The sequence below is a fragment of the Tympanuchus pallidicinctus genome, unplaced genomic scaffold, assembly GCF_026119805.1.
Source record: "Tympanuchus pallidicinctus isolate F22 unplaced genomic scaffold, pur_lepc_1.0 scaffold3, whole genome shotgun sequence".
NCBI lineage: Eukaryota > Metazoa > Chordata > Aves > Galliformes > Phasianidae > Tympanuchus > Tympanuchus pallidicinctus.
Genome location: NW_026294747.1, coordinates 17681944 through 17706282, shown reverse-complemented (window position 1 = coordinate 17706282; position 24339 = coordinate 17681944). Strand labels below are relative to the sequence as shown.

At 43.8% G+C, this 24339-nt stretch overlaps 1 protein-coding gene and 1 long non-coding RNA gene across 3 annotated transcripts; one reads left to right on the top strand and one right to left on the bottom strand.

Annotated features, from left to right (window-relative positions):
- Nucleotides 1-138: 138 nt before the first annotated feature.
- On the bottom strand, nt 139-12863 carry LOC128085546 (uncharacterized). Of its 2 annotated transcripts, XR_008209009.1 has the most exons (4): nt 12569-12863; nt 11973-12211; nt 4943-5053; nt 4356-4374 (listed from the first exon to the last, which is right to left on the bottom strand). It is a non-coding gene; the product is annotated as an uncharacterized LOC128085546 (long non-coding RNA). The 2 variants fall into 2 exon arrangements; XR_008209008.1 differs by having other exon boundaries at nt 139-5053.
- Nucleotides 12864-16127: 3264 nt separating this feature from the next.
- LMO2 (LIM domain only 2) lies at nt 16128-23449 on the top strand. Its single transcript, XM_052693142.1, has 4 exons — nt 16128-16179; nt 16589-16766; nt 19676-19891; nt 22428-23449. Exons 1-4 carry the CDS (start codon nt 16143-16145, stop codon nt 22645-22647), a joined length of 651 nt encoding a protein of 216 aa, XP_052549102.1. The 5' UTR covers nt 16128-16142; the 3' UTR covers nt 22648-23449.
- The last annotated feature ends 890 nt before the right edge of the window (nt 23450-24339 follow it).

Below are 24339 nucleotides of genomic sequence, written 5' to 3'. Positions count from 1 at the left end.
CATAAATGCACAGAGGCGGACGCACCACTGAACATGCCCAGAAAGAGGCAGCAAGCAAAACACATTTGCAGAAAAATACAACTTTGGGCAAGTCAGGACACAGGCAGCATTCATTTTGCACGTCCATGCACTTAATGTTTATTGCTTTGGCTGTATAACAGAAAAATTGTTTATCCTCTTTATTGATCTGTTCACTTCTGCTTATTTCACGGCATGTATAACTTTCAACCAAAGTAATAAAGCAGGCCAATTAACAATAATAATAATAATAGTAATAGCATTAAAATATTACAAGCAAAATTACTACGTATCCAGGAATGAAAAGACAGAATTCAAAGGCAAGTGAAAAGCGTAATATCTTGTTATGAGAGGAGCAGATGAGCACTGTACTAAAAAGCAGTAATATCTGCCCAGCCCTTTGGATTTGAGTCCTTTCCTCACATGGTAAAATAAATAAATCAGACTTTACATCATGAGAAACTCAGTTTCTGAGCATCCGTGTTCAGTGGAGTATGGATTCCAACATAAAAAGGAAAATAGTAGAGGTTTATTGAAATGTGAGTTTCTAGAATTAAAAGAGAAATAACTCATTTTTTTTACATAAAAGAAAAGCTCAAAAAAAGAGATTCCTATCCTAAGCTGAATATATATTTCAATTGTGAAAGTTCATAACTGTGAATTGTGAAGTTTTGATAAAAATATTTTTAAAAAAATATTAAATGAAATGTTGGGAGTGACACCTCAAATGTCAGAAATCTTCAATCATCCACTGCTTTCTGAATTCCCATGCTTATCGTGGCAAAGTAGCAGTAGGCTGAGGGAACGAGTCATTCCTGAATGTTGGGGACCCATTCAGAACCAAAAGTCTGGACTTGGACCCTCTCAGTTCCCCATCTTTTCTTTGCTCAGAAAGGCTGTGGATGCCCCATCCCTGGTGGCATTCAGGGCCAGGCTGGATGTAGCTCTGGACAACCTGGGTTAGTGGTTGGCAACCCCGCACATAGTAGGGGGTAGAAACTAGATCATCTTTGAGGTCTTTTCAGCCCAGGCCATTCTTCGATGATTCTATGATTCTTTTTGCTCCCTATGCACATTCTGGACTTTACAGGGTGCCCTGAGTTCTTCCCTGGGTGCTAATAGTCCAGAGTGTGACAAGGGATCAGGTTGCCTACAAGCAAATCTGGCTGAGTTTTGATGAATTCTCTTAGTTATAATGATGGGGAGAAAAATATTGTTCGTGGGCTACATAAACAATTTTAATTGGCTCAGCAGCCCGAAATGTGCTTTTTTTGTTTGACTGCCAAGGTTGCTTTCTCTCTTTCTAATTATGTTTCTCTTCAGCTTTCAGCAAAAACAGGAAGTAAGACATTCATTACTTGAATGACAAATTTTCAACAAACCAACATTTCAACATCCATTGTGTAATTTCCGACCCAGAGCCAGCTAGGAGCTAAGTGCCTTTAGAAATGTATGTCTCCTCTTACAAGGGTCTTATTGGCCCCATGTGCTGCTAAATAATAGCATGCTACATTTGTGCTTCTGAAACATGGTCCAGAGGCCTTTCCCAATGGGAACTGGAGATAGATACACCCCAGTGTATGCCTGATTTTGATTTCCTCTGCCGTGAATGTCTTACTAGGGTCTGTCTGCTGCCTTGGTTCTGCAGGACCCTCAGGATGTCTGGGATTATCCAAGTCTTGTACCTTGTCACAGGCTTAAATGGTGAATGAAAATCTGCTCTCATACTGTAGTGACTTTCTAGATTTATATACCAAGCCCATCATTTTCTGTAGATCCCTTTTCTGTATTTCACCTCTGGTTACTGAAACTACCAGCCTCTGTAACAAAACATTTCACTAACTCTGCAGGACATCTTTGGAGCCTTTTACTTTCCCTCTCAGACTGGCTGACTGAGCAAGCAATACAAGCATCCAGGTGATGCTTGCATTCATGGCCATCTCTTGTATTCTCTCCCATACACGGTAGCAGGTTTCTTCTTCCAACAAAGACATCTGGTAGCTCAAATTTATAAAAGCAGTAGGTGTATACCAAGGTTGTGTCTTTATCTACTCCTAGTGCAAGAGCTGAAGAGGGAGGGAAGTCATTAGAGCAGCTAGCCATGTGTCAGACAGCCATCAGCTCTTTTTAGCCATCACCAAAGTTCATTGCCCTCGCAGTCTATTCAGATCAGCTCTTCGTGTTCTCAAGAGAAGTTTAATAAAAAAGCATTTGCAACTTGAAAGAAATGACCATCCAGATTGGCGTACATTTGGCACAAAACAAGATGTCTTCAAAATTGGGGTTATAGAAGCAGCTTTTCTTCAGCAAACTCTTGGACATGGACACTACATTTACCTAAGATATCTGAAAGTTAGACTGGCAAGGCTCCAGAAACACTGAAGATAGTCTCCTTTCTGTTACATGAAAATACGGTGGTCCCAAGATACAGCACCAGCAAAACAGGACTAGACTGAGGATTGTATGTATTTCCTTTTTACATCTCTATTTCTTTAGTCCTGATTATGATTTTAAGCTCTGTTGAGTTTGTTTGTTTTTTTTTTTTAAAACAAGTCTTCATTTGATTTTTTTTAATTTTTTTTCCCCTGAGATGCCCAGCCTTTTTCAGTTTCAGGGCACACTGTCATATAGCTGCTGTGTACAGTTTCACTGTTTGAGTGTGGAGAAAAAGCTCTTACTCCTCTTGTTCAGACAGCTGAGCTGTAACTGGCAAAGCAAGCAATAGGTATATGCTACATTGTGGGAGTGAATGAGAATGCCCTTTAAATTACCTATAAAACCCTTTGATTCAAACTGCTGATGTTGCCATGGGCAATTTGCTAAGCGTATTGATCATCTTCTGTTTAAATTAAAGTTTGATGTCCTGGAACAGGCTATTCAGCACAGAGAGCTAATGGGATGGGATGAGATAGGGGTAGTGAGAGAAATACATGCACACGGGGGAAATGGACTGTGGTCAAAGGAGAAAAAAAGGGGGTTATGTACTGAATAGGTTCCATGGGTCAGTTAGCAATAAATATTGTGGTGATAAAAGAGTCCAGCATGGATATTGAAGGAAAAGATTTTTGGTGTGTAATTAAAGGAAAAAGAGCAGTTTGACAGAAACCTAAAATTTCAGAAAAAGAAAATGAAGCAGTTAAGAAATATTATAAATGTGTGCATACAAACTTAATTTCTGCCAGAAATGTAAAATCTCCCAAACGTGTAATGAATTGGCTTACATATGAGCCATATCATCACTAAGCCAACATGGGCGAAAGCTGATGGGCCTCAGGTAAATGTTGACCAAGAGAAGAAATAGCTCAGAGGGAGGTTATCTCTAATAGCTTCCTTCTGGCCATGTGTATGTCTACTCCTCTGTCTATCAACCATGCAATCATTTGAGCTCAAACAAAATTAAAACTTTAGAAGGAAGAAAAATGAGGTTTTCATGAAGAATGATATCTGCTTTGCTGGAATAATGCCTAGCAGCACCAAGGTTTGTTTGTTTGTTTTTTCCCTTGAGGTAGAGAAAAGGAAAAGTGACTTAGAGAAATAAGATGATGAAATATTAAACCTGATTATGTTTGCCAATCATATTTATAGCACATGAATGAGATATCCGGGCAAGAAAAGCAAAATGCACATTGAACTGGTCAGATAGCTACAGGATTATGAATTTTGCCCAGCTCAGCATCAATTTAATTAGTTACGGAAGCAAACAGAAATTAGTCAGACAGAAGTCTGATAAAGTGTATTGAACTAGAGAAGATCTTCAGAGAATGGCAAGAGACCTCTCCTTAGTGATTAATTAGTTCAGGTTTTCTGGGGCTTCTTTTTAGTGTTTTAGTGTGTGAATGTAAATTTCTTTGCAGAAGAGTAGCAAGGAGCTCTTACAAAACTCGTGGATGCAGTTGTCTTTGAGCTTTGGGTTAGAACTTTGAGTTTTAAGGGGAGTGTGGATTATGAGGCTATGGTGTGGACCTGCTCCAAGCAATAGAAAGTTAAGGTCAAAAATGTTGACAGTATCGACTGATACTGGTATCTCCTTTGGGAGCAATTAGTAACGGTGACTCCAGCAGGGCTTCCTATTTAAAACCAATATGAGAAGTATCTAGGTGTCTCATTTCCATAATTTCTAAACAGAAATGAATGTATAGATAGTATTGGTTAGTGGATAAGCCCATCCACCTGGCACCAATTACAGCACATCTTTGCAGCTTTATTTTGTTATGGGGTGGAGATCTTGTTCCTCTGTGCTAAAAGCCAATGAGGGAGAACTGTAGGCTTGTGTTTGCCTTGCATATGCAAGTGAAGTGAAATTGAAAGTGATGAAGCCCTCAAGCTGTATGTCTATAGTCAGATCCAGAGCTTCCCCTAGGAAAGAAGAAAACAAAGGTAATGACTGCTTCTATAGAATGCTGGGTAGTAAGAGAGGCTTTGGAACACAGTTGCACGTTCGTGATTCAAAAGAATATTTAAGAATTTCTGGATAACTTTCAACTGAAGAGGAGTTAGTCCTGACAAGTTAGTCAAGACACTATATTTACTAGTATTTATTTGTAGATGTGATCTTAGTTCCCCCCTACTGTTGGCAGAGCTTCATATTTAGAATAAAGTGGAAAGAACTGTAATTGAGTTGCACCACTGCAGGGTTCTGCAGAGCTTCTATAGATTGGCTTTCTTCTCAGGGAAGTTATCCATACCAAAATCATTCCTCTTCAGGATCTCACTGTGGGCAAAATCCTCTGCACCCCTCTAGACTGGGTTGAAAAGCATCCTGAGAATCTTAAATGTAGTCAGACTACTGACCAAGATTTCAACCAGATTTGCACTATCAAAGCAGAATTGAGGATGTATATTCTGTGTTCACACTGTATTTCAACACGTAAAATTTTTGTGGGAAGACTAATAATGTGAAATTCAAGGTCAGCACGAGACTTACAGCCCTGAATGCTTGTGGTTAAATGTTAGGCAAGTTTCTATGCTGTACTAATGTCTTTGTACTGGCTGATCCTCCTTCAGTCACAGAAAGAAGCAGGTACCACTCCTGAATCTGAAGGAACAAAGGCACAGATGTTGCTCTGTTCCAATCTCAGTAGCCGTACTTACAGACTTGATTACAACACGCTGGAGAGTTGTAGTGAACCCATAGCCCTAGGAAAAGCATGTGGAAGAAAAGGCTGAAGAACAGGCAAGGAAACCCAGATACCAACATCTGAAAAGCAAAGTTTGGACTATACATCATTGAAATGTGGTTTTGTAATCTCTGTTGCATTTTATGCTGTTACAGGATCCAAGCTTCCCTTTGATGTATTTTAATCAAGGTCATGCTTGGTGGCAGAGAGACGTCTCTCCCTCTCCCAGCCATTCTCAGGCTTCTTGCATAAAGAGAGTGGCTTAGAATGGCTTGTGTTGTGAAGAAAGCATTCTTACTTTTAAATGAAGGGAAATGCCTTTTGTCTGACCATGATACTTACGTTACAGCAAGCAAGGAGTCCCATGCTAAATTTCACCTGGCTTGTAAAGCTACAAGAACACAAGGAGGGACAAAACTCTTGGGAGAAAAGATGTGAAGACTTGTGGCAATAGCAACGTCCTACCATCCTTCACTCACAGTGGGGTCACAAAGAGGCAGGGGGGTTTCCAGAGCATGAAGGGAAAGCATGGTGGAAACAAGCAGCCCAAGCTGCTGGCTACCACACCACACAAAGAAGCGTAGCTCTGGTACCCAGCAAGCAGTGGTGCCCAGGAAGAGCTATCACAGGAAACCATCTGTACCGGGCAGTGAGGGAGGCACCCCGTGCTGCAGGCTGCAGGAAGGCAGCTCCACAGGAAGTTGGGCCAGGCCAGCTGCCTCTGCAAACATTTATTTCTCTCCCTGACAGTCTTCTCCTTGACGCTCTCCATAAATGACATGGGGAGGAAGTAAGTTGTCAATTGAAAATTGCCGCCTATTATTAGCTGCGGAATGCGAAGTGCTTTAGTTAAGAAACCAATGTGTAACAGATTTGCATTTATTTCCTGTAACTGTAGTTAACAGGAAATTTATTTGAAATAGAAATAATTAGAAAACCAGTGTGACCCTTTCCTGAGAAATGTAATTTTTGACAGAAAATCATGCTCGGTGTTTTTTGAAATCTAAAAAACACAAGAGGTTTGAAAGGAAGAGTGCAGAGAATTGGTCAGAAAAATAAATTAGTGGACAAAGTCTGGTAGAAATTTTAAATAAGTCATGGAAATTAGTGGTGCAGAATGCACTTTTAGAATCATGTTAGAGAAAGGAAAGCCGACTCCTCCCTTCAAATTTGAATGATGTGCTTTTCATGGCTTAATTATGACTGATGTCTGCTAATTTGACCAGAGCCACAGGGCAGTGGGAAGAAAACACAGGGAATGTGTTGAAATTGAGATTGCAAACTATCACATTGTTTGTAATTATTACTTCCCCATCCCAGGAGGTGTTCAAAGCCAGGTTGGATGGGGCCCTGGGCAGCCTGGTCTAGTGTTACATATGGAGGTTGGTGGCCCTGCCGGTGGCAGGGGTGTTCGAGCTTCATGTTCTTTCAACCCAGGCTATTATTGATTCTGTTATGATTATTATTAGGAGATTTCTTCCACTTCAGAAATATTCTTCTGCCCCAGGCCACAGATATGTAACTATTATAATTTCTTTTTAGTAAGATAACCAAAAGACTTTTAGAATATTCCTTGTGTCTACATTAAACGCTTGGGCTGACTCAGCCTTGTCAGGTAGAGGTATAAAGAGGCATGATGCCTGATCAACACAGCAGCGTTGGCAAAAGCTCCTAGCACAGAATAATTTATACCAGCGGAATTGTACTTTTGCCAACACAGCATGTTTCATCCAAGTAAGGCTGGAATAAACTCTTCCAGAAGAAGCTTAAGGTTTAAGGTACAGCTACGAAATCACGTATTTTGCTAGTAGGATATAATAGCTTGGCAAACTATTCCCCACTTAGGTCTGTCCCAAGTCTCCTACTCAGCAGGTAGCAAGGAAAACAGGAAACCAGACTTCAAGAAGGCAGCAAACAAACCTCTGAGTCTAAAAGGGAATCTTTAGAAGCTGTGATCCCTCCAGCAAACAGGAACAGTCGGTGTCTTCCTGCCAAGCTGCTGATCTGCAACAGCACTGACAGCCTCGCAGGCTGCTCAATAGCTGCAGAAGAGGGAGAAATTGTGAAATAGGCTCAATCGGTGCCGAAATGAGGAAGGAAATGCTAAATGCTAAATGATTTAATTTTCTAAGTTCACTTTGTTCCCTACAGATAGACCTAGAATCGGAGCTGATTACAGTGCCTTGTTTTGATTAACAGACAGAGAGGGAGAGAGATCTGAGGCAAAGATACTTCTATCAGTTTCAAAGTGTTTCCACATCTTGTAATTCATTTTCATAGAGGGGTCAGAAATTCAAAGGATGTTTATCTTTCATGCTTTTTAGCTTTAAAAAAAAAAAAAAAAAATTCTTAGTGATGCTAGTTTAAATCTAGCTCACTCTACTGACCTTACATTTCTTATACTTCAGTGGAATTATTCCAGATTTACAGCAGTGTGAGTAGGTATGCTTTACCCCATGCTAAATGAATTTACAAGCTTTAAGCAGTCTATACATGCTGACTCAACTTCTTTGGGAGCTAGATAAAACTTATTGGTGATAAATGATTTCAGTTGTGTTTCAGCTTTACATACTCCATCAGGTGGGTTTACTGCGTAATGCCACCAGAATTTGGAAGTTAATGGGCCTACTGCAGTCCCAGGTGCACCCTGGGATGCTGTTGAGATCTTGGTCCCACAGACCATCACTCCTTCTGTGGTGCCTGACGAATTCAAGCACCTCTGTACTGCTGCAGGAGATTAAAGCAACATTTCTTTTGTACTACCCAGTAATCTTTATGCTCGGTGGTAAAGTTAATGTACAGGTTTGTCATTCAACTCATTTCACGCAGGCTGCCAAAGAGCCTTCAGAGCACAGTGAGGTCCTGCTACTGCCAGCCTCAAGCAGATCTGAGCCAGTGTTCTGGAGGTAAAAGAACTACATGCCCATTTGTTTCTCAGTTTCAGAGAGGCTGAAATGGAGAAAACAATCACTGAAGAGCAAAGGCAGTCACAATCACTTCTAAATGAATCATTTAAAAGCACCTAGGATTCCTGACGCCCAGTCCTGTCGTGACTGCTAGGAAGCATCTACACCCCCTGAAGTCTCTAATTCTTGGGAACTGCAACTCTCTTGAGGCTTGGAAAAAAGGGAAAGAGGAGAAATGTGTGTTAGACAGCTCTGTCCTTTAGTGAGTCTGTTGCTTTTAAAAACGAATGAAGACAGGCTTACGGAGCCTATTAGTTGTTCCACATACACATTCATTGGGATGAGAATTAGTTTCTGGCCAGCGCACAGCCACTGGGTGATACAAAGGAAAGACTCCTTTAATCTTCTGTGGCAGTACAGCGGTGTCCAGGTTTGTCAGTAGCGGCAGGAGAGTGATGGCCCTGGTGCTGACAGACTTCTAATTGGGTACTAGAGGGGACCAGCAGAAAGCAGCTATAAAGGCTGTGTTTGTGCCAAATGTGTGGCCAATATAAAGAGAGATCCATAGAGGAATGGAGAGGGAGAATGTGGCGGTACTGCAGTGCTGGATGCTGTCCTAGCCCAGCAGGACTCACGCTTCCCAGCCAGCGCTTTGATGGCACTGAGGCTACCAGCAGCTGTGGAGAGCTGCAGCAGTGAGGTCTGGCTGGAGTCAGCAGCACTCAGAGCCGGATGGCCTGGCTGCTCTGCAGTGGAGGGATCTCTCTGTCCTGGCAGTGGGACTCGTGTCACAAATTGGCTAGGAGATAGGAGGCACAGAGCCTGCAAAGATTAGAAAGCGAATATACACTGTGGCTTTGTGTGCTGGTAGTCCGTTTCCCTCAATCTGCACTATGTGCTCCCAGTACTGCGCAATGCCCTGTTGGAGTCTGGCATCCTGTGGTCATCAGCAATGTCTTCATTGGCCACTGCTTCCCCAAAGACACTGTGAAGCAGTGGCAGAGCTTTTGGAACCCTTTGGATCCCTGGATAACATAAGTGGCTTCCTAATACTATTTTCACTTCCGTATTAACGGAAGATGCCAAGTGATTCCACTCTGAGACCTTGATGAAACTCACCTGAGCTAACATGTCACTTGAGGCTAGCTGATACGCATGTGACATGCATGTATTTACCACACACTTGTGTAACTCTGCCTGGCCAGCTCCAGAACTGAGTGAATGGGAATAGGAAATGGGGAACTGAAACCACAGTTCAACCTGAATATGGTCAGACCCTGTGGCTGTGGAATGAAATGCCTGATCTAAATGTAAGTAAAGGCTGAAGAACTCACTGCTCGAAATGCCTGGAAGCAGAACTGGCAGGATGGGATGGGCACCCTATCCCAGCTAGAGCCTCTGATAGAGGATGAAATAAGAAGAGAGACTGAATGATGATAATTTGAGCAGATTATATCAGTAAGGAGACTGAATGTCCCAAATGGGCTAAGAAACTGGAAGGTAAAGCTCTGGGAAACGGTGCAGTTAGGAGGAAAATGTCTGTTGCTCTTCTGGGCTTGTTTCAAAACTGAGAGTGGCCTTAACTGTGCTTCCTGAGTCTCCTAGCCAGTCAGCATGAGGTCCAGGTAGAACTTCTGTTGGTGACAGCAGAGAGGCAAATGTCAGCATCTGATGGAGGTGTCCAGCAGAGGTAGAAACAAACCTTTAGCAAACTTCTCAGCATCCCAGCTCTCCTCCCTTGGCACACATATGTCCTCTCCACAGCCTGCAGTGAGGGGAGGCACTGGGAATCCCTGTAAGGGTGCCCTTGGGATGGGAAAGACCCTTCAGGGCTGTAGTCAGTGCACAGGCCAGTGAGGAGAGCAACAGAGGGCATCCTACATCAGCATTCCCATGGCTGTACCCTGAAGGATTGTGCTAGAATAATTTCAACCCTCATGGGAAGTCACCAGCTCTAAGGGCCAGGTTGTGTCAGGACTGATGAATATACTGACAAGCAGAGGAGTTTGGTGGGTCCACTGTAAACAAGAGATGCAGTGGCAGCACAGAGAGATACCAGTTGGGCCACAACCAACTCTGTTTTCTCATTTAAATGATGCAGACTTATCTGCACTGAGAGGAAGCCAGGCAATTGGTGCCCATAGCACTTAGAGGCAGCGAATAATTTGGCCAGTGGTGGAGTGCAGCATGTTTGACTAGCATCTGTGATAGCTGGAAATTTACCCATCCAATTTTCTCCTCTACCCCAGCCACAAAGGGAGATCACTCCAATTATTTTTCAGACAGAATTAAGGCTGATGTTTACCATTATCTCCCTGGTTACCTTCTTCTCATGACTATATTATGCGACATAATTGCAGAGCCTCCTCAGCTCACTGGGGCTGTTATTAAAGGCACTCTGCTTCTTTTTCCCAAGGTCAAGGTTAATAATTAGGTGGCCAGTATGCTTGCAATGGAGCCTTGTCATGTAAAAAAGACAAGCAACTCAAAGGCTGCATCAGACATTCCTGAGTCCAAGAGGAAATTCCTGCTACAGGTTACAAGGTCTGCTGAAGGTGGCTGGGTGAAGTGGGGTAAATTAGTGAATAAGCAGTGCTCCTGCACACTGGTCCACAGGTAAAGCTTGGTTAGGTTCATGGTATAAAGCACACTGTATGACTTTTTATAGGATACATGACAATGCACCTGGTGAGATCTGAAGCTGCAGCTTCTGGAATGAGGAGATGAACTCAGTACAATTTTTGTTTGAGCTGGTGTAACAAGAATGCATTGAGCTGTTATTCTTCTGGACTTTTTTCCAAAAATTGATGATACTTGTACTGTAAGTGTAAGAATATTATGCAGTCCTTAGCCCGTGTATTTTGGGAGTATGCATGTGCTATCTGTGTTAAGGGAGGTGGTGGAGCTGCTGTCCCTGGAGGTGTTCAAGAAGCATGTAGATGTGGCACTGAGGAACGTCGCTCAGTGGTCACAGCGGTGATGGGTTGGACCAGATTATCCTAATAGTCTTTTCAACCTTAATGATTCTGTGATTCATTGTGGAGCAGGGAATACCAGACCAGCTCATCAGAACTACCTCCCATTGCATTTGTTTTGGGGAGACTGACCCATCGCACATTGAATCCCCAGAACTAATTAAAAGCAGAAATGGCATTGCATAGGGGAGCAGCAAGACCGGTGTATTCCTGGAATGATGTTAGTCTTCCTTGTGTAACACCAAGCTACTACATTTACCTGGTGACCCTCAGATAACATGAAATATGCATCAGCTAGACCAGTGGTAATCTTGAAAGGCTACCTTTGTCTAGAAAACAGCTTGGAATGCTGCAAAACACTAAGGAATATAATTTACAAGTCTGTATGTGTCTCTCTGTGTGTTTACAAATACATACACACACACAGAAATGCATAATTATATACACATCATAAATACAGATATAAATATATATACATAGACAGGGAAGCCTGAGCAGAAGTTTCTGGTTGGTCTGTGACTCCCTGTGAAATTTCCTCTGAGGGCATTTCTTTCCCAGTCATTGCTTATTTTTTAAAAGGAAAGCATTCATAGGTCAGACTCAAAGCTTCTGCAGGTTAATATGTGTATTTCTTCTGGCATGTATGGACTTCGGATGAGATATTTAAGTCTGAAATAAAAGCTAGTATGGTGACGCTGGGGTGACTTATATGCATAATAAGCACAGAGGAGAGTACTTAGCACAGAAAAGGTGCAAATTGCTTGGAAGAACTATACTGTAGAGCAGTAGCCTTATGGAAAAAATGACATGGTAATTGGATCTGGCTGGTGTACGAGGCAGCAAGGGCTTGATGGGAGCAAGGGAAATCAGTAGCAGAAAAGAGAGGAAATGGGGAAGGGGAAACCTTTTGCATTTCTTCAGTGAAGCATCCCTTCATCTGACTGCCTGTAACTTACTTGTCATCATATGTGCTGTGACCTGCAGTCAGAGATTTCTCTCAGCTGCTTTTTCATCTTAATTGCTTGCTGAAGAACGTAAGGCACAACAAAACAACAACTTGTTATTGCTCAAACTTCTTTATGCACCAGGTTTCTTATCTGAAAGTCTGGACCTCACAGTCCCAGGGCAAACCTCACTCTCGCTGTGGTTTTTATTGTTCTGGTATGTTTTCTTCCAGTTCAAAGGAAAGGTTAACCTGCCAAAAGAAAAGTGTGTTCTTATCCCAGAGTCTTTAAAGTCCTCTGAATCACACTTTGCTAAGCCTCCAAAGACTTTAAGGTTTGTTCCTGTGGTCATCACTCAAGAAGAACTCTTTATCTTTACTTTCACCACTTCCATCCTCAGGAAACTTAGAAAATATGCTAGGTAGCTGGGACAGTGGTAGGAGCTTTTGTTAGGAAGAAAACTAGCACTTGTGGAGATAGGATGTATAACAGAAATTATTGTCTAAAAAAGAGATTTCCAGGTCTATGAAAAAGCAAAAAAGCAAGAAAACCCCAACATATTTTTTTTCTTTTAGTGATGTGATGTTTGCATGCCTATAATATTATACCTTGTCAATATGGTGCACTATTGATATGACACTGATCCTCCAGAGATGTCAAACATTGTCAGAAGTAGCTGATTTCTACTGAAGCATTCTGTATTCACCAGGGAGACCAGAGATTGGCGAACATGATCACCTCCTAACCTGTTGCACAGTGTCAACATCATGTCAGAAAAACCCGAAACAAAGCAACAGATGTCCTTTTTTTTTTTTTTTTTTTTTTTTTTTTTTTTTCCTTAAACCCAAGGATTTGGCACAGCAAAGCCTCAGTTCAGTGAGTAGTGGTGGGAAGCAGGTTTTCCATTTCCCAAACAGGTGAACCAAGTGGGGAATCAGGCAGAGCAATGATTTTTTTCTAACACTGTACGGTGGGGCCATGGCAGACAATAACCCAAAATACAGAAATCTGTATTTCTTTTTCTCTGCCAGACATTGCATTAATCAATCAACTTCAGCCATGGTCTTGACATCACTATCCTATAGAAGATACAGAAAATACAGGCCGCTGGCACTGAGATCTAATTCTCATGTCTATGCGGAAACTTAAATCCTCATAAAGTACATTTTAGGCAAAAAAATGTTACCAGCTATGAAAGATAGCAAAGTTAATCTTCCCTATACACAAACTTCTCTAAATGAGAGAGACCTGAAATTATTCAGTGTTATCCATAAGCTCTAGAGAGAAGAAAGCTAGGATATACTAAAGAAGTACATGCAGGAGCAGAGATCCTGAGACTCTATCAAATAAGCAGAGTTCCAAAACAAAGCTGAAAATACTCAGTCCAGGCTCTTTGGAAATGGGTGCCTTTTGCTATTTCTTGAGATGACACCACTCATAGAAACATTATAGTTTTAGATGGAATGTTCTTATTGAAAAATACAGAGAAAAGTCCAGCCTGATTCTTCTAAGTACTGAATGCTTAACACAGAAGCACTGGTTTTGATCTTAGCTGTGCTCCAATAATTAGTTCATAGTAGGATCTACATTACTAAAATTTAATTGAAACCAACAGTCATCCCTCATGATTTTTAATCCGTCAGCAAACACAAAAAGCTGTACTAGAAAATGCTGGAAAATACAGCCTCACAGAGAAAGGGACAATGGAAAGAAAAGCCCTCACTAAAAATAGTACCAGTCTTTTTGTCCCTGTGCAGGAAATGTAGGCACCACAAATTCTAGCCCAGAATAATGCTTTGTCTTTGTGAACATTATTCAGCAGGAGGCAAAAGTAAATCAATGACCGATTCTACTGAAGGAAGTAAACATTTACAGATGGGAAAATTGAGGCACAAAGATATTAAGGGACTTGCCCGAGATGAAAAAGAGAATCCGCTCTTCACCACTGCTCTCATCTGTTGCTCTGAGACATGAGATCCTTGGGTGGGCATGCCAAAGTTCACTGTCCAGAGTGAGAGCCTATTAAATACAAACCCAGTAAAGGAAAATTGCAATGTCTCCCCCAAAAGTGTATGCTTTTGATCCCCTAAGGTGCTAGAAGAGATGGCTCTTGCCGCTTTTTCACAGTGAATCCAGTGAAAATGGACAGCCAAAGGCAGCTCAGAAACCTGGAGAAAAGGTTCTTGAGAAATTTCATTCAGGAAAACCCAAGAGCAGTTTAACTTGGTGCTCCCCATCAGGACAGGACACTGGCTCCTGATGTACAGGGCCAAGCATTGCCTGGTGCCTTTGCAGTGCAGTTTACTCAAGATCTGTAACTTTGATCCCCTTTGCTCTTTGCTTAAGCAGATTGAGCTCCACCACTGTCCCACTAAGCCTGGTGGAGCAGCAATCAGGAGATTGATTGATTTATTTGCTCCTACTAGCTCTCCCCATACTGTTTTGCCTCTCAGAGGAAAGAGAGAAAACAAGAAATAACTTTGTGATTGTTGTTACAGCTCTTTACACTGGGAGATAGGTGGTGTCTGTGGGAATATGTGATGATGCTAGCACCATCATGAGGATTACATTTAAGGAGTTGGCTTTTCTAAGAAGTTTGTTCTGGGTCTGAAATGTGTCAACATCTCTATTTTTGTCCCTCACCAAAACAGGTGACTGAGCTGACCTCTTTCACATAGACAGAGGTCTTAAGATGTTTATTTCCTGTAAATTTTGGAAAAGTACATAGAAGAGAGGGAGCATGCCAAAAGAGCTACAGCTCTTCTGTAGCACAGCTGTGTCCTCTGAAAGCAGAAAATGCACCTGGCCTTAAGGAATTGCTCACGTTATCCCATCAGGAGCCGTTCAGAGTATGATTACCCCAGTAGTTAGGGAAATTGTGACTCAGAGTTTATACTTTATTAAACCTTGAGACATGGGGCTGGGAGAAATCTAGCTCAGAAGTGCTTTTTTCTTTTCTTCCTCCTCTCTCACCCCCAACACGTTTGAAGTTCTTATGGCTGTTTTTGATACACCTTTAAAGCCAACTAATATAAGAAACGAAATGTTCATCATGCAGTCCATGGAACCTGGTGAAAGAGCTGTACCATGACGGGAACATTTGGTTGTGAGAGCGGCTGCTATGCTGTAACAGCTTAAAGAATAAGAAAGATGTATTCTAATGACCAGTGATGGCTCTAAAGCGTTGCGAGAACTCAGTTCAAAGCCCTTGAAATGAATAACAGTCCTTCTGCTGACGTTACTAATCTTTGGATCGGGCTCATTAATGTATTTCAGATATTATAACCCCGGTACCAAAAAGATGAAAAAATTAAAATGTACTCATAAAAATAGACATCAAATGTATTTCTGTTCTGGGAATTAATATAGAAGCTAAATGCTTCTGCTAGCACTTTACTGCTGATCTTTTCTTACTGTTTCTGAAGGAATTAGTGGGGCGAGCAGCTCATTTCAGCCAGGGCTCTGCCTCCAGCAGCTACGGGCATCTCATGCCACACAGTCTGGGAAAATGCTATAACCACTGTAATAGTTTTCACTCTGGCCCTGTAAATCAGTTCTTTCCGGGACACGCTGTGCTGATGGAGAGGAGGGGGAGGAAGGATGGGAGTGGAAATAGAGACATTCAGGCAGGAGTTTCCCATCTTTAGCTTCCGTGTGATTCATTATGGATCAATACTGTACTCTCGAGCTTTTATAGCTCATTAACACCAAGCAGCGTCAAGATATAAATTTGTTATAGTGCTTACCGAGAACTCGGGGGCATCTGGAAGCAGACACCAGCGACCAGTGACTCTGGAACACAACGGGATACAAGGGAAGCACAGTTTAGTTGACCGATTTGTACTCTAGGTAGAAAACAGCGCTCGAGTTCTGACCCAGCGCCCGATTTCCAGGTGCCGTAGCGAAACGTGCCTGGTGTGGGCATGTGCGTGTGTAGGGACTGGAGAGGACGAGGAGAGGGAGCGTGACGGCCGCTGTGATTCCGCGTGGGGCCGGGGTGCCGACAGCTCGGAGCCGGTCGAGGTTTCCCTCAGCCCTTTCGGGTCGCGCACCTCCCCGGGAGCCCCGAGCAGCGGTGCGGTGCTGCTCCGTGACGTCGCGATGTGAAAACGCAGCGTCAGCTCGCAGCCCCGGTTGCGGGGAGCCCGAGCTCTGTCTCTTTAAGAAGCCGAGCGAGTCGTGATGCCGCTGTTTGTGTTGCTAAACCCCCAGGAGTCCAGTTAAGAAACGGGCAGCTGTCTCTTTAAGCGTGATTTCCTTCTATTGTATTTGAATCGTGATCAGGAAAAAGGAAATGAAACCGGAGAGCCGGGGCCGCGCCGCGCAGCACTAATAGCGATGCCGAGCTCCCCGGCCGCAGCACCCGCCCGGCTCCGCGGGGCGAGCTGAGAGCCGCGGCCGGGCAGGCGCCGGAGAGCTGCGGGCAGCGGCGGGCAGGCAGCGGTGGCCGCGGTAGTCGCGGTAGTCGCCTCCCGTCCGCCCTCAGAGCCGCGGCCGGAGGAGCGGCCCCGCCGCCCGGCGCGCAGGAGGAGCGCGGCGAGGATGGGAGGTTAGAGCCCGCGGGCAGCCCCGCCGCGGAGCCCGGCAGCCGCCCCAGCCCGCGTTTGTGTCTCTCTTTGGTGTTGCAGGAGGAAATCCTGTGAATGTCATTGGGGGGCGGAGGGGGAGCGCGGCTGGTGACAAGGCGTCGAGAGCAGACGGCCTCTGCGGGGGCAGCGGGGGCAGATCGCATCACAGGCACGCTACAAAGGAGCCATCCCTGCCAATGTCATCGGCCATCGAGAGGAAGAGCCTCGATCCTTCCGAGTAAGTGGCGTCTTTTCTCCCGGCCTCCCCACCCCTCCGTTCATCGCGGTGCCACCGACGGCAAGCTGGCCGGCTTCGTACCGGCCCCGCGTGCCCCTCGGCTGCCACGGGGACTTCTCTCCGGCGGGGGCCGCCGGAGCCCGGGTGCCGGACAGCCCCATCGGGAGGCGGCTGCGGGCGCAGCTCCGGGCCGGGTGCTTCCCGCCGCCTGCGGGTTGCGGGACCCGCTGCGGGGCTCTCATCCAAGCTGAAAGGCGATCGTCGTTCCGGGTTCCCCGGACCTGCCCCGCTCTTTTCGCCGATTATAGCGAAAGGTCGGAGCTGTTATCTGCGGGTGCCCGACTTCCACATTTACACAACGCGAGGCGCTTTGCAACTTTCAAGGGCTTTGCTGGGGGAGGCGTTGCGCAGAGGGCGTGCGGAGGGACCCCACGGTGCAGGTGGTGAGAATTCCCCTCCGCGTTTTTCGTGTTCGTGGAAGGGGCCGACCCGCAGGTCCCGTCCCGCAGCCGGTTGTGTGCAGCCCTCCCGCACATGCAGGCACCGTCCTTGCAAGGGGCAATGGCAACTCGGCTTAAAACAGCGCTGCGCGCCTTCGTAGCTGCAGTTACACCCGTCTGATAAGAGAAAAAGAAAGAAAATCTCCTTTTTCAGACAGCACTTAAAACATAGCTCTTAGTTAAGTTTGGTCGTCCGCGGTTTGTTTCCTGTGATATATTCAAATGCCGTCTCTTGAAGCTGCGATGAGCGCAGGGGAACCATCCCCACTGCGGGTTAAATCAATTCCTGCCGTGTTGCTCTTGATTTTTTGTGTGCTACGTGTTTTTTTTTTTAAATCGTCTATGAGAAATCATCATCTGAACTCCTGGGTGTTGATGTCCCGGTTTGCGCTGCAGCGTTTTGGCAGTATTTATTTGCTTTCCTGCTTGGTGTCCTAATGACTTCGCTGGCATGCAAATATGTGGACATCAAAAAGCCGATGCAGAAGAAAGAAATTCTGTTCCTCAGAAATACGTGTGGGGCTGTTACAGAGCTGCCTTGTGATTCCCAGAACCTGTGAGACCAAGATACTTTGGGGCTGCAATCTCAGGTTTCGCATGATGGCCGATAAGGGACACTAAGGTGCGTTCCCTCCCAGCTGCATGTTCTGTTGGGTGGCACGCAGAGCTCATCTAAGTGGAGCCCACTCTCCAGGAATGGAACTATGGGGCTCAATAGAGAAAGCTTGGAATAAGCAGGGTCTGCTCCTGTCACAGCCCAGGCTGCTTGGAGTTTCAATGGGAACTTACAGAGCCTAGGCAGCACTGCTGGGGCCCAGCAGCTTGGGCACTGGGAAAGCAGTGGGCTGAGCGTGTCATCTCATCACATCCCATGGCTCAGCTCGTGAAAGCTACCGGATCAGTTTCATAGTGCAGAAGATGTTGACCAGCAGTCATTTCTCCACACTGAACTGAGTCATATTTCCCTAGAAAATTGCTAACCTAGTAAAAAATGTATGGAGTTCCTTGAGGCAGCAGCTATAGGAGTTCTCCTGTTGCCTGCTGGAACCCCAGTGCAGCCCAGTTCTGAACTGAGTGAGGACCACAAACAGTCTGGGGCTCTGCTCTGCCTCCTGTTGAGCACTTTGGTCATGGTCTAGTAAAGCAGATAAACCTAAATGTGCAAACCTGTGATTTCCTTTCCACTAGCAGAGGGCTGAAATGGTACAGATGCTAAAGCACTTATCCCAGAGTCTTCTTATAAGCATCCCTGGGGTCTGGGTGAGGGTCTGGGTCACTGCAGAACTGAGCTCACCTGCCTTCCTTTCAGCTTTTGAACGTCAGATGAAATCTGGGCTTCATTCAAAACAGCAGCAAAGCATAAACCAGGTGGGCAGCAGCTACATCTGTTGTCGTTATTTATTTAATGCTGCTCAGTGAAATAACATCCCCGGACTTAGTCTCCAAATTTACATTCCCCAGAGGAAAGCTGGCTGCGTGTAGTTTCCCTCAGGTACCTTTTCTAGACCCACAGATCTCTGTGAGACAGAATTCCCTTTGCTCCCAAGCAGCGCCACAGTCAAAACTGAAAGCATCGGGTCTAAACAATAGGCTTGTGTATTTCGGGGTGCAGAGGTGCTTTGTGGAGCTCTTCAGTAAGTTAGAAGTAGATCCAGATGTTGTCTGAGTTCATGCAGACATTTATAGGTAAATCTTAAAAATCGGGGGAAAAAAAAGCTTTTTTTTTTTTTTTTTTAAGTGGAAACTAAAGCCTGGCTATGTGTTGTGGGCAAAACAGATTTACTGGAAAACAGAATACAGTCAGAACTCGTAGGACTGTGATTGTTGGTATTTGTCTGCCCGCATGGACCTAATTAGTGTTTTCATAGTGAATCCAGGCACCTTTTGGAATAAGTGTCTGAAAAAATGTCTGAAAAAGTGCAGTCTTCAATCGCATGAAAATCGTGGAATATCTATATTTTTAAGAACTGTGTGGATTGAGCCCAATGATGAGCAATTTGTGTTTGTCCAGCAGAAAAAACAAAGTATCTACACTGGCAGGAATGCTTTATTAAGATTGTAGGTGTATTTACGGTAATGAATACTCCTGGGTGATAAAGAGATCTTTGTGTTTCTGTATTATCCTTTGAAGAAAAATATAAAACAGATTAGCAAATATTTGGTTACTTTTATTAGCTCCTTATACTTTAAGTTATCCCAATCTCCTTAAAGCGCAATAAGAGTGAAGTCCTGCTCGCTCCCTCTCGTGTTAGAAGGGGATAAATTGTTCACTCCATTGGGAGAAAAAATGAGGGTGTGCTCTGTGTTCTCACCCGACCCATCTGCCATTGTGTTTAGTTTTGGTTTTCTTCCTCCTCCTTCTCATGATGGCAGCGTGTTTCCCTTCTCCAACGCCCCTTTTGTTCGCAGGGAGCCGGTGGACGAGGTGCTGCAGATCCCCCCCTCGCTGCTGACATGCGGGGGCTGCCAGCAGAACATCGGGGACCGTTATTTCCTAAAGGCCATCGACCAGTACTGGCACGAGGACTGCCTCAGCTGCGACCTGTGCGGGTGCCGGCTGGGAGAGGTGGGCCGGCGGCTGTACTACAAGCTGGGCAGGAAGCTCTGCCGGAGGGACTATCTCAGGTATGCGGCCTCCCAGCCCGCTTCTCATAGAATCATGGGATCGTGTGAGTTGGAAGGGACCTTAAATGCCATCTGGTTCACCTCCCCTGCAATGAACAGGGACGCCTAAGCTAGATCAGGCACTCACAGCCCCATCCAGCCTGACCTTGTGTGTCTCCGGGGATGGGGCATCCACCGCCTCTCTGGGCAACTTATTCTATTCACCTCCGCTTCTTTCTACCATTTCAGCTTTCTCTATCAATTTAAGGTACAGCTAGTGAACAAAGGATCATGCATAATTCATTTTGGCTAATCTTAGATGTAGAGTTTAAGAGTAATGGGGTTTGCTCAGTGCTGCTGCTCCCCACATAGCTGGATGCTGACTCAGCCGTGTCAGCATGGGGTACTGCCAAGCAGAAATTGGGAAACAGTGAAGAATTTGAGGAAGACCTTCCCACCCATGCTGACTGCAAGCCAGTTGCCCAGAATGGCTTTAAGCAGTTTTGTGCCACTCCAGGCATTGCTTTGGAGCTGAAAGTTATATAAAAGCAGGTGCTGAGATTGGCTACTGATGAAAGATCATTTCGTTCTCTCATTTAAGAACATGGTATCCAAGGTAACTGAATTTAATTCATTTTCCTGATGTGGTAATGTCAATCCTATAAGAGACGCTTGATTCCACCAAGCAGTGAGACTGCTGTACTTGTTTGGTTCTGAAGTGACAGCCTTTTGTACATGGATCGATCCATGTCTTTTTCTGCATCACTGGTAACTTATCAGGAGCACTTCAAGCAGAAAGAAATCATGTGCTGGATGTGTAGTGTGGAGCTGCAGCCAGTACAGGGAAGTTTGGTCCTGTTAAGCTGGACCCAGTGGAGTTTTCAGCAACATCTATCTTCCTATCTGATTTGCCATAATTTTTAAGTAAGAGGATTAAACTGGGAATAACATATTTCACAAAGCATTCTTAATAAAGGATCTCTATGTTCTCAGTTACAGAGAAATGTTTTGACCTTAGCTGCGCTGGCTGTATCCCATTTGTCCCAATGGATCCCTACTGTTGCAGGAAGTTTGTGGAACAGGCTTAAGACGTTGTATATATTTTCAGCTACCTTACTGAAGTCTACTAAAATTAAAGCAGCATCTCAGAGCAGCTCCTAGCAATTGTGTTCCAGAACTTACTGATGGGAATTTCTCTTGGCAGAAATGGGACCACTTGTAAACGCTCAGCAGACATCATGTTCCAATGAACCTGTGTTAGCTACGCTTCCCAGACACTTTTTGTTTTAAAAGGGAAGCAAGACAAAATGTGTCAGCGCAGTAATGTATTTTCTTGCCATGAGATGAAATGTTTTTGTTTATTTAATTATGTAACATGGTATCTTCCATTATTAATGAGACATCTTGCAACGTTTGTGTAACCTTATCACTTTAGCTGGGCAGAAGTAGACACTGACATCTCCTGGTAGACTAAAGAAATATATCTTCTGCCCTTAATGAGCTCTCTGTAATAGGTGTTCCATTTCCAGTTCAGGATACATGAAGCAAGCACTGAAGTGAAGTGTAAAGGTGGACAAAATCTTTTTGAAATTGGTATGGAAACATAGAATTCAAAGTCAATGAGTGTATTCTATACACAAGTAATAGGACTTCTCCCTCCTTTTAGGACTATACATGATAATGTTAGTGATCTTCTCCCACCTAAATGATTCTATGATTCTATATACATGCATACTCTCTACATGTCCCTTATTTATTAATAATATGTTTTTAAAACTGTAACCAGCAGACTGTGTGAAATGCTGCTGTTCGTTTTGTCATCACACATGACTGAGTATGTTGCTCTGCTTCAGCTGAGAATGCTGGCAAATGCTGTGATGGGGGCATCATACATGGTGCATTTGCTAGGGGCTAGAAGATAGCATACTGATTTCAGCAGGGAATCTCAATCTGCTTTCAAAAGAGCAGTCAAGAACATAGAATTTTCTGGGACAGCAGAGCACCTGGAAGGTCTTAGCATGTATCCTGAAATGCAGCAGGAGTGATTTCACGAATACAGAAGTATTTGAGTTTGAAAGAATCTCAAATATGGAAGCAATGAGTGCATGCAGTAGAATATTAAATCATAGATATGTCATAATGTGGCAACTTTTTCCTGTGAACCACAATAGCAACAGCTGAAGATAGGCAAGGTTTATCAACTGAAAGGTAATTTCTGTTGATGGTATAAGAGGAAGTATTAGCATCACACAACTTTATCTACGATCAGGTGAACCTTTACTCTGCTTGAATCTGCTCAATGTTTCAGGATAGCGTCATTGATCACAGAAGTCATTTACCTTAGAAATAAGTGAAGACCTTGGACTTTCTTCCTCAGTTTTTGGTATTTCAGAGGTTTGAGTTCTGCTCAGCAGCTTTCCGTGTGACCTCTATGTATCTTGGCAATAGTCTGACTAATGAGGCAATGCACTGATGTTGTGTTCCTGTTTTGACTACTTTTTTTCCCCACCTCTCCGGGAAAGGAACTCTAATTACTTCTCTGCTGTTGTTGTTTTAGGCTCTTTGGCCAAGATGGCCTCTGTGCCTCCTGTGACAAACGGATCCGGGCTTATGAGATGACCATGCGGGTGAAGGACAAAGTGTATCACCTTGAATGCTTCAAATGTGCAGCCTGCCAGAAACACTTCTGTGTTGGGGACAGATACCTCCTCATCAACTCGGACATAGTATGTGAACAGGACATCTACGAGTGGACTAAGATAAATGGAATGATATAGCAAAGAGATGGCTCATGATCTATAAAAGACATCTCACGGGTGATGCAGACACGTAGCTGCAGTGAGGAGATAACCACCTGAGCTATGTGCTTTGTCTAAAATGGGGGGGAAATACCACAGAGTAGGCCCTTTCAAGCAGTGCTGCGTAGAATCCAAACTACATATAAATGAAGAAGGGAGACTGAAGCAATAGTAGATAGACTGGCCTGCTAACAAAGGCGTATCCACAATAACTGACATCAGCCAGATAGGCAAGAGCTGAGGAGCAAACACAATGTGATACTGAATGTTCATAAATGGAAAAACAGTAGTGACTTATGTAAAGAGATGTCATGACTTTGTCACCTGCAGACTAGGATTGTGCAGTTGATTTTTCTTTTCAACTCTTTTTAGTTACTCAGTTTAGACAACTGCTCCTAAAGTAGACATGAAGAAGAATACTGGAAAAAAAGGGCCAGTCCCTTATGTGGTCATTTGATAAGGCAGTATGTTTTGGATTAGGAGAGAAAGGGGGAAGAGGGCGGGGGTTATTTTTGCATGGATTTTTGTTGGTTGGTTTGGGTTGTTTTTTTTTTTGTGAGAATGAAGAGTGCATCCTCTAGTCCCAAACTGTTCTTCAAAAAAGTCCTGCTGAATAGTTGTTTTCAGGCACTGCTGTTTCAAGCTGAGATGTTCCATAGATCATTTCTATACAAATATAAATCTAAAGAGTTGTTCAGCTATTTTATTAACTTAGATTATATCGATAAAATATTTGTTGTGTGTAGTAAGACTCTGCAGCTTTAATAAAAATGACAGAAGATTTGAGTGTTACTATTTCTTTCTTGGAAATCAGATGGAATATTTTGTTTGGATCATTTATTTTATTTTCTGTAGCGGGATTTCTGCACTTGGACTACAGCTGATTCTTGCTGAATTCACTTAAGGTTGTGTTTCAAAGCAGCAGCAGGAAAACACCAGTGAGCCTCAAGAAGTTTTATGGAGTTCTTCATACTAAGGACCAATGGGGTAATATTGTGTGACGTGGACCCTTGGGTGCCTGTAAGGATGTTTTGGGCTGGCTGATGCCGTGAAATACATTTGGGTGTTAGTGTGCAACATAAGAATAAGCTGTCTGATCTCAGAGGAGGTCATGTAGGATTAGGTCCTCATTTTGCTCTAGATCATTGAAACCAGTCTAATATAACTTGAGCCAATCAAAATTTACTCATGTTTAGAAAGATTTCTGTTCAAAGCCCTAACAGCAGCTCTGAGCTTTGCCCTCAGGCCCCAGTGCTTAACAGCAGCTCAGACCCATTCCCCGTGAGTTTGCCTGGTCTCTTTCTGGCTTTTGAAGTTTTGGCTTCCTTCAAAAGCAACCAATTTCTCAATTTAATTCTGTGCTTTGTATTTTTCAAAAGCTGTTATTTGATGACTTAGTTGGGTGTCCAACATGCTGGAAGAGAGGATAAATGTCATTTCTCATCATTATTTTTTGCACTATGCTTGTCCTTATAGACATATCACAAACCCTCCAACTTGTATCATTTTGGGATGAATAATCTAAGTTCTTTCTTGTGTGAAAGCTATTTCACACTTCTCATCCTCTTCACGTCTACATGTTTTCTGGTTCCACTCTGTCCTTTTCAGAGTGTCACAAGGGCTGTTAATTCTGTTCAAACATATTAAAAATAGAGCTTATAGCACAGTGGA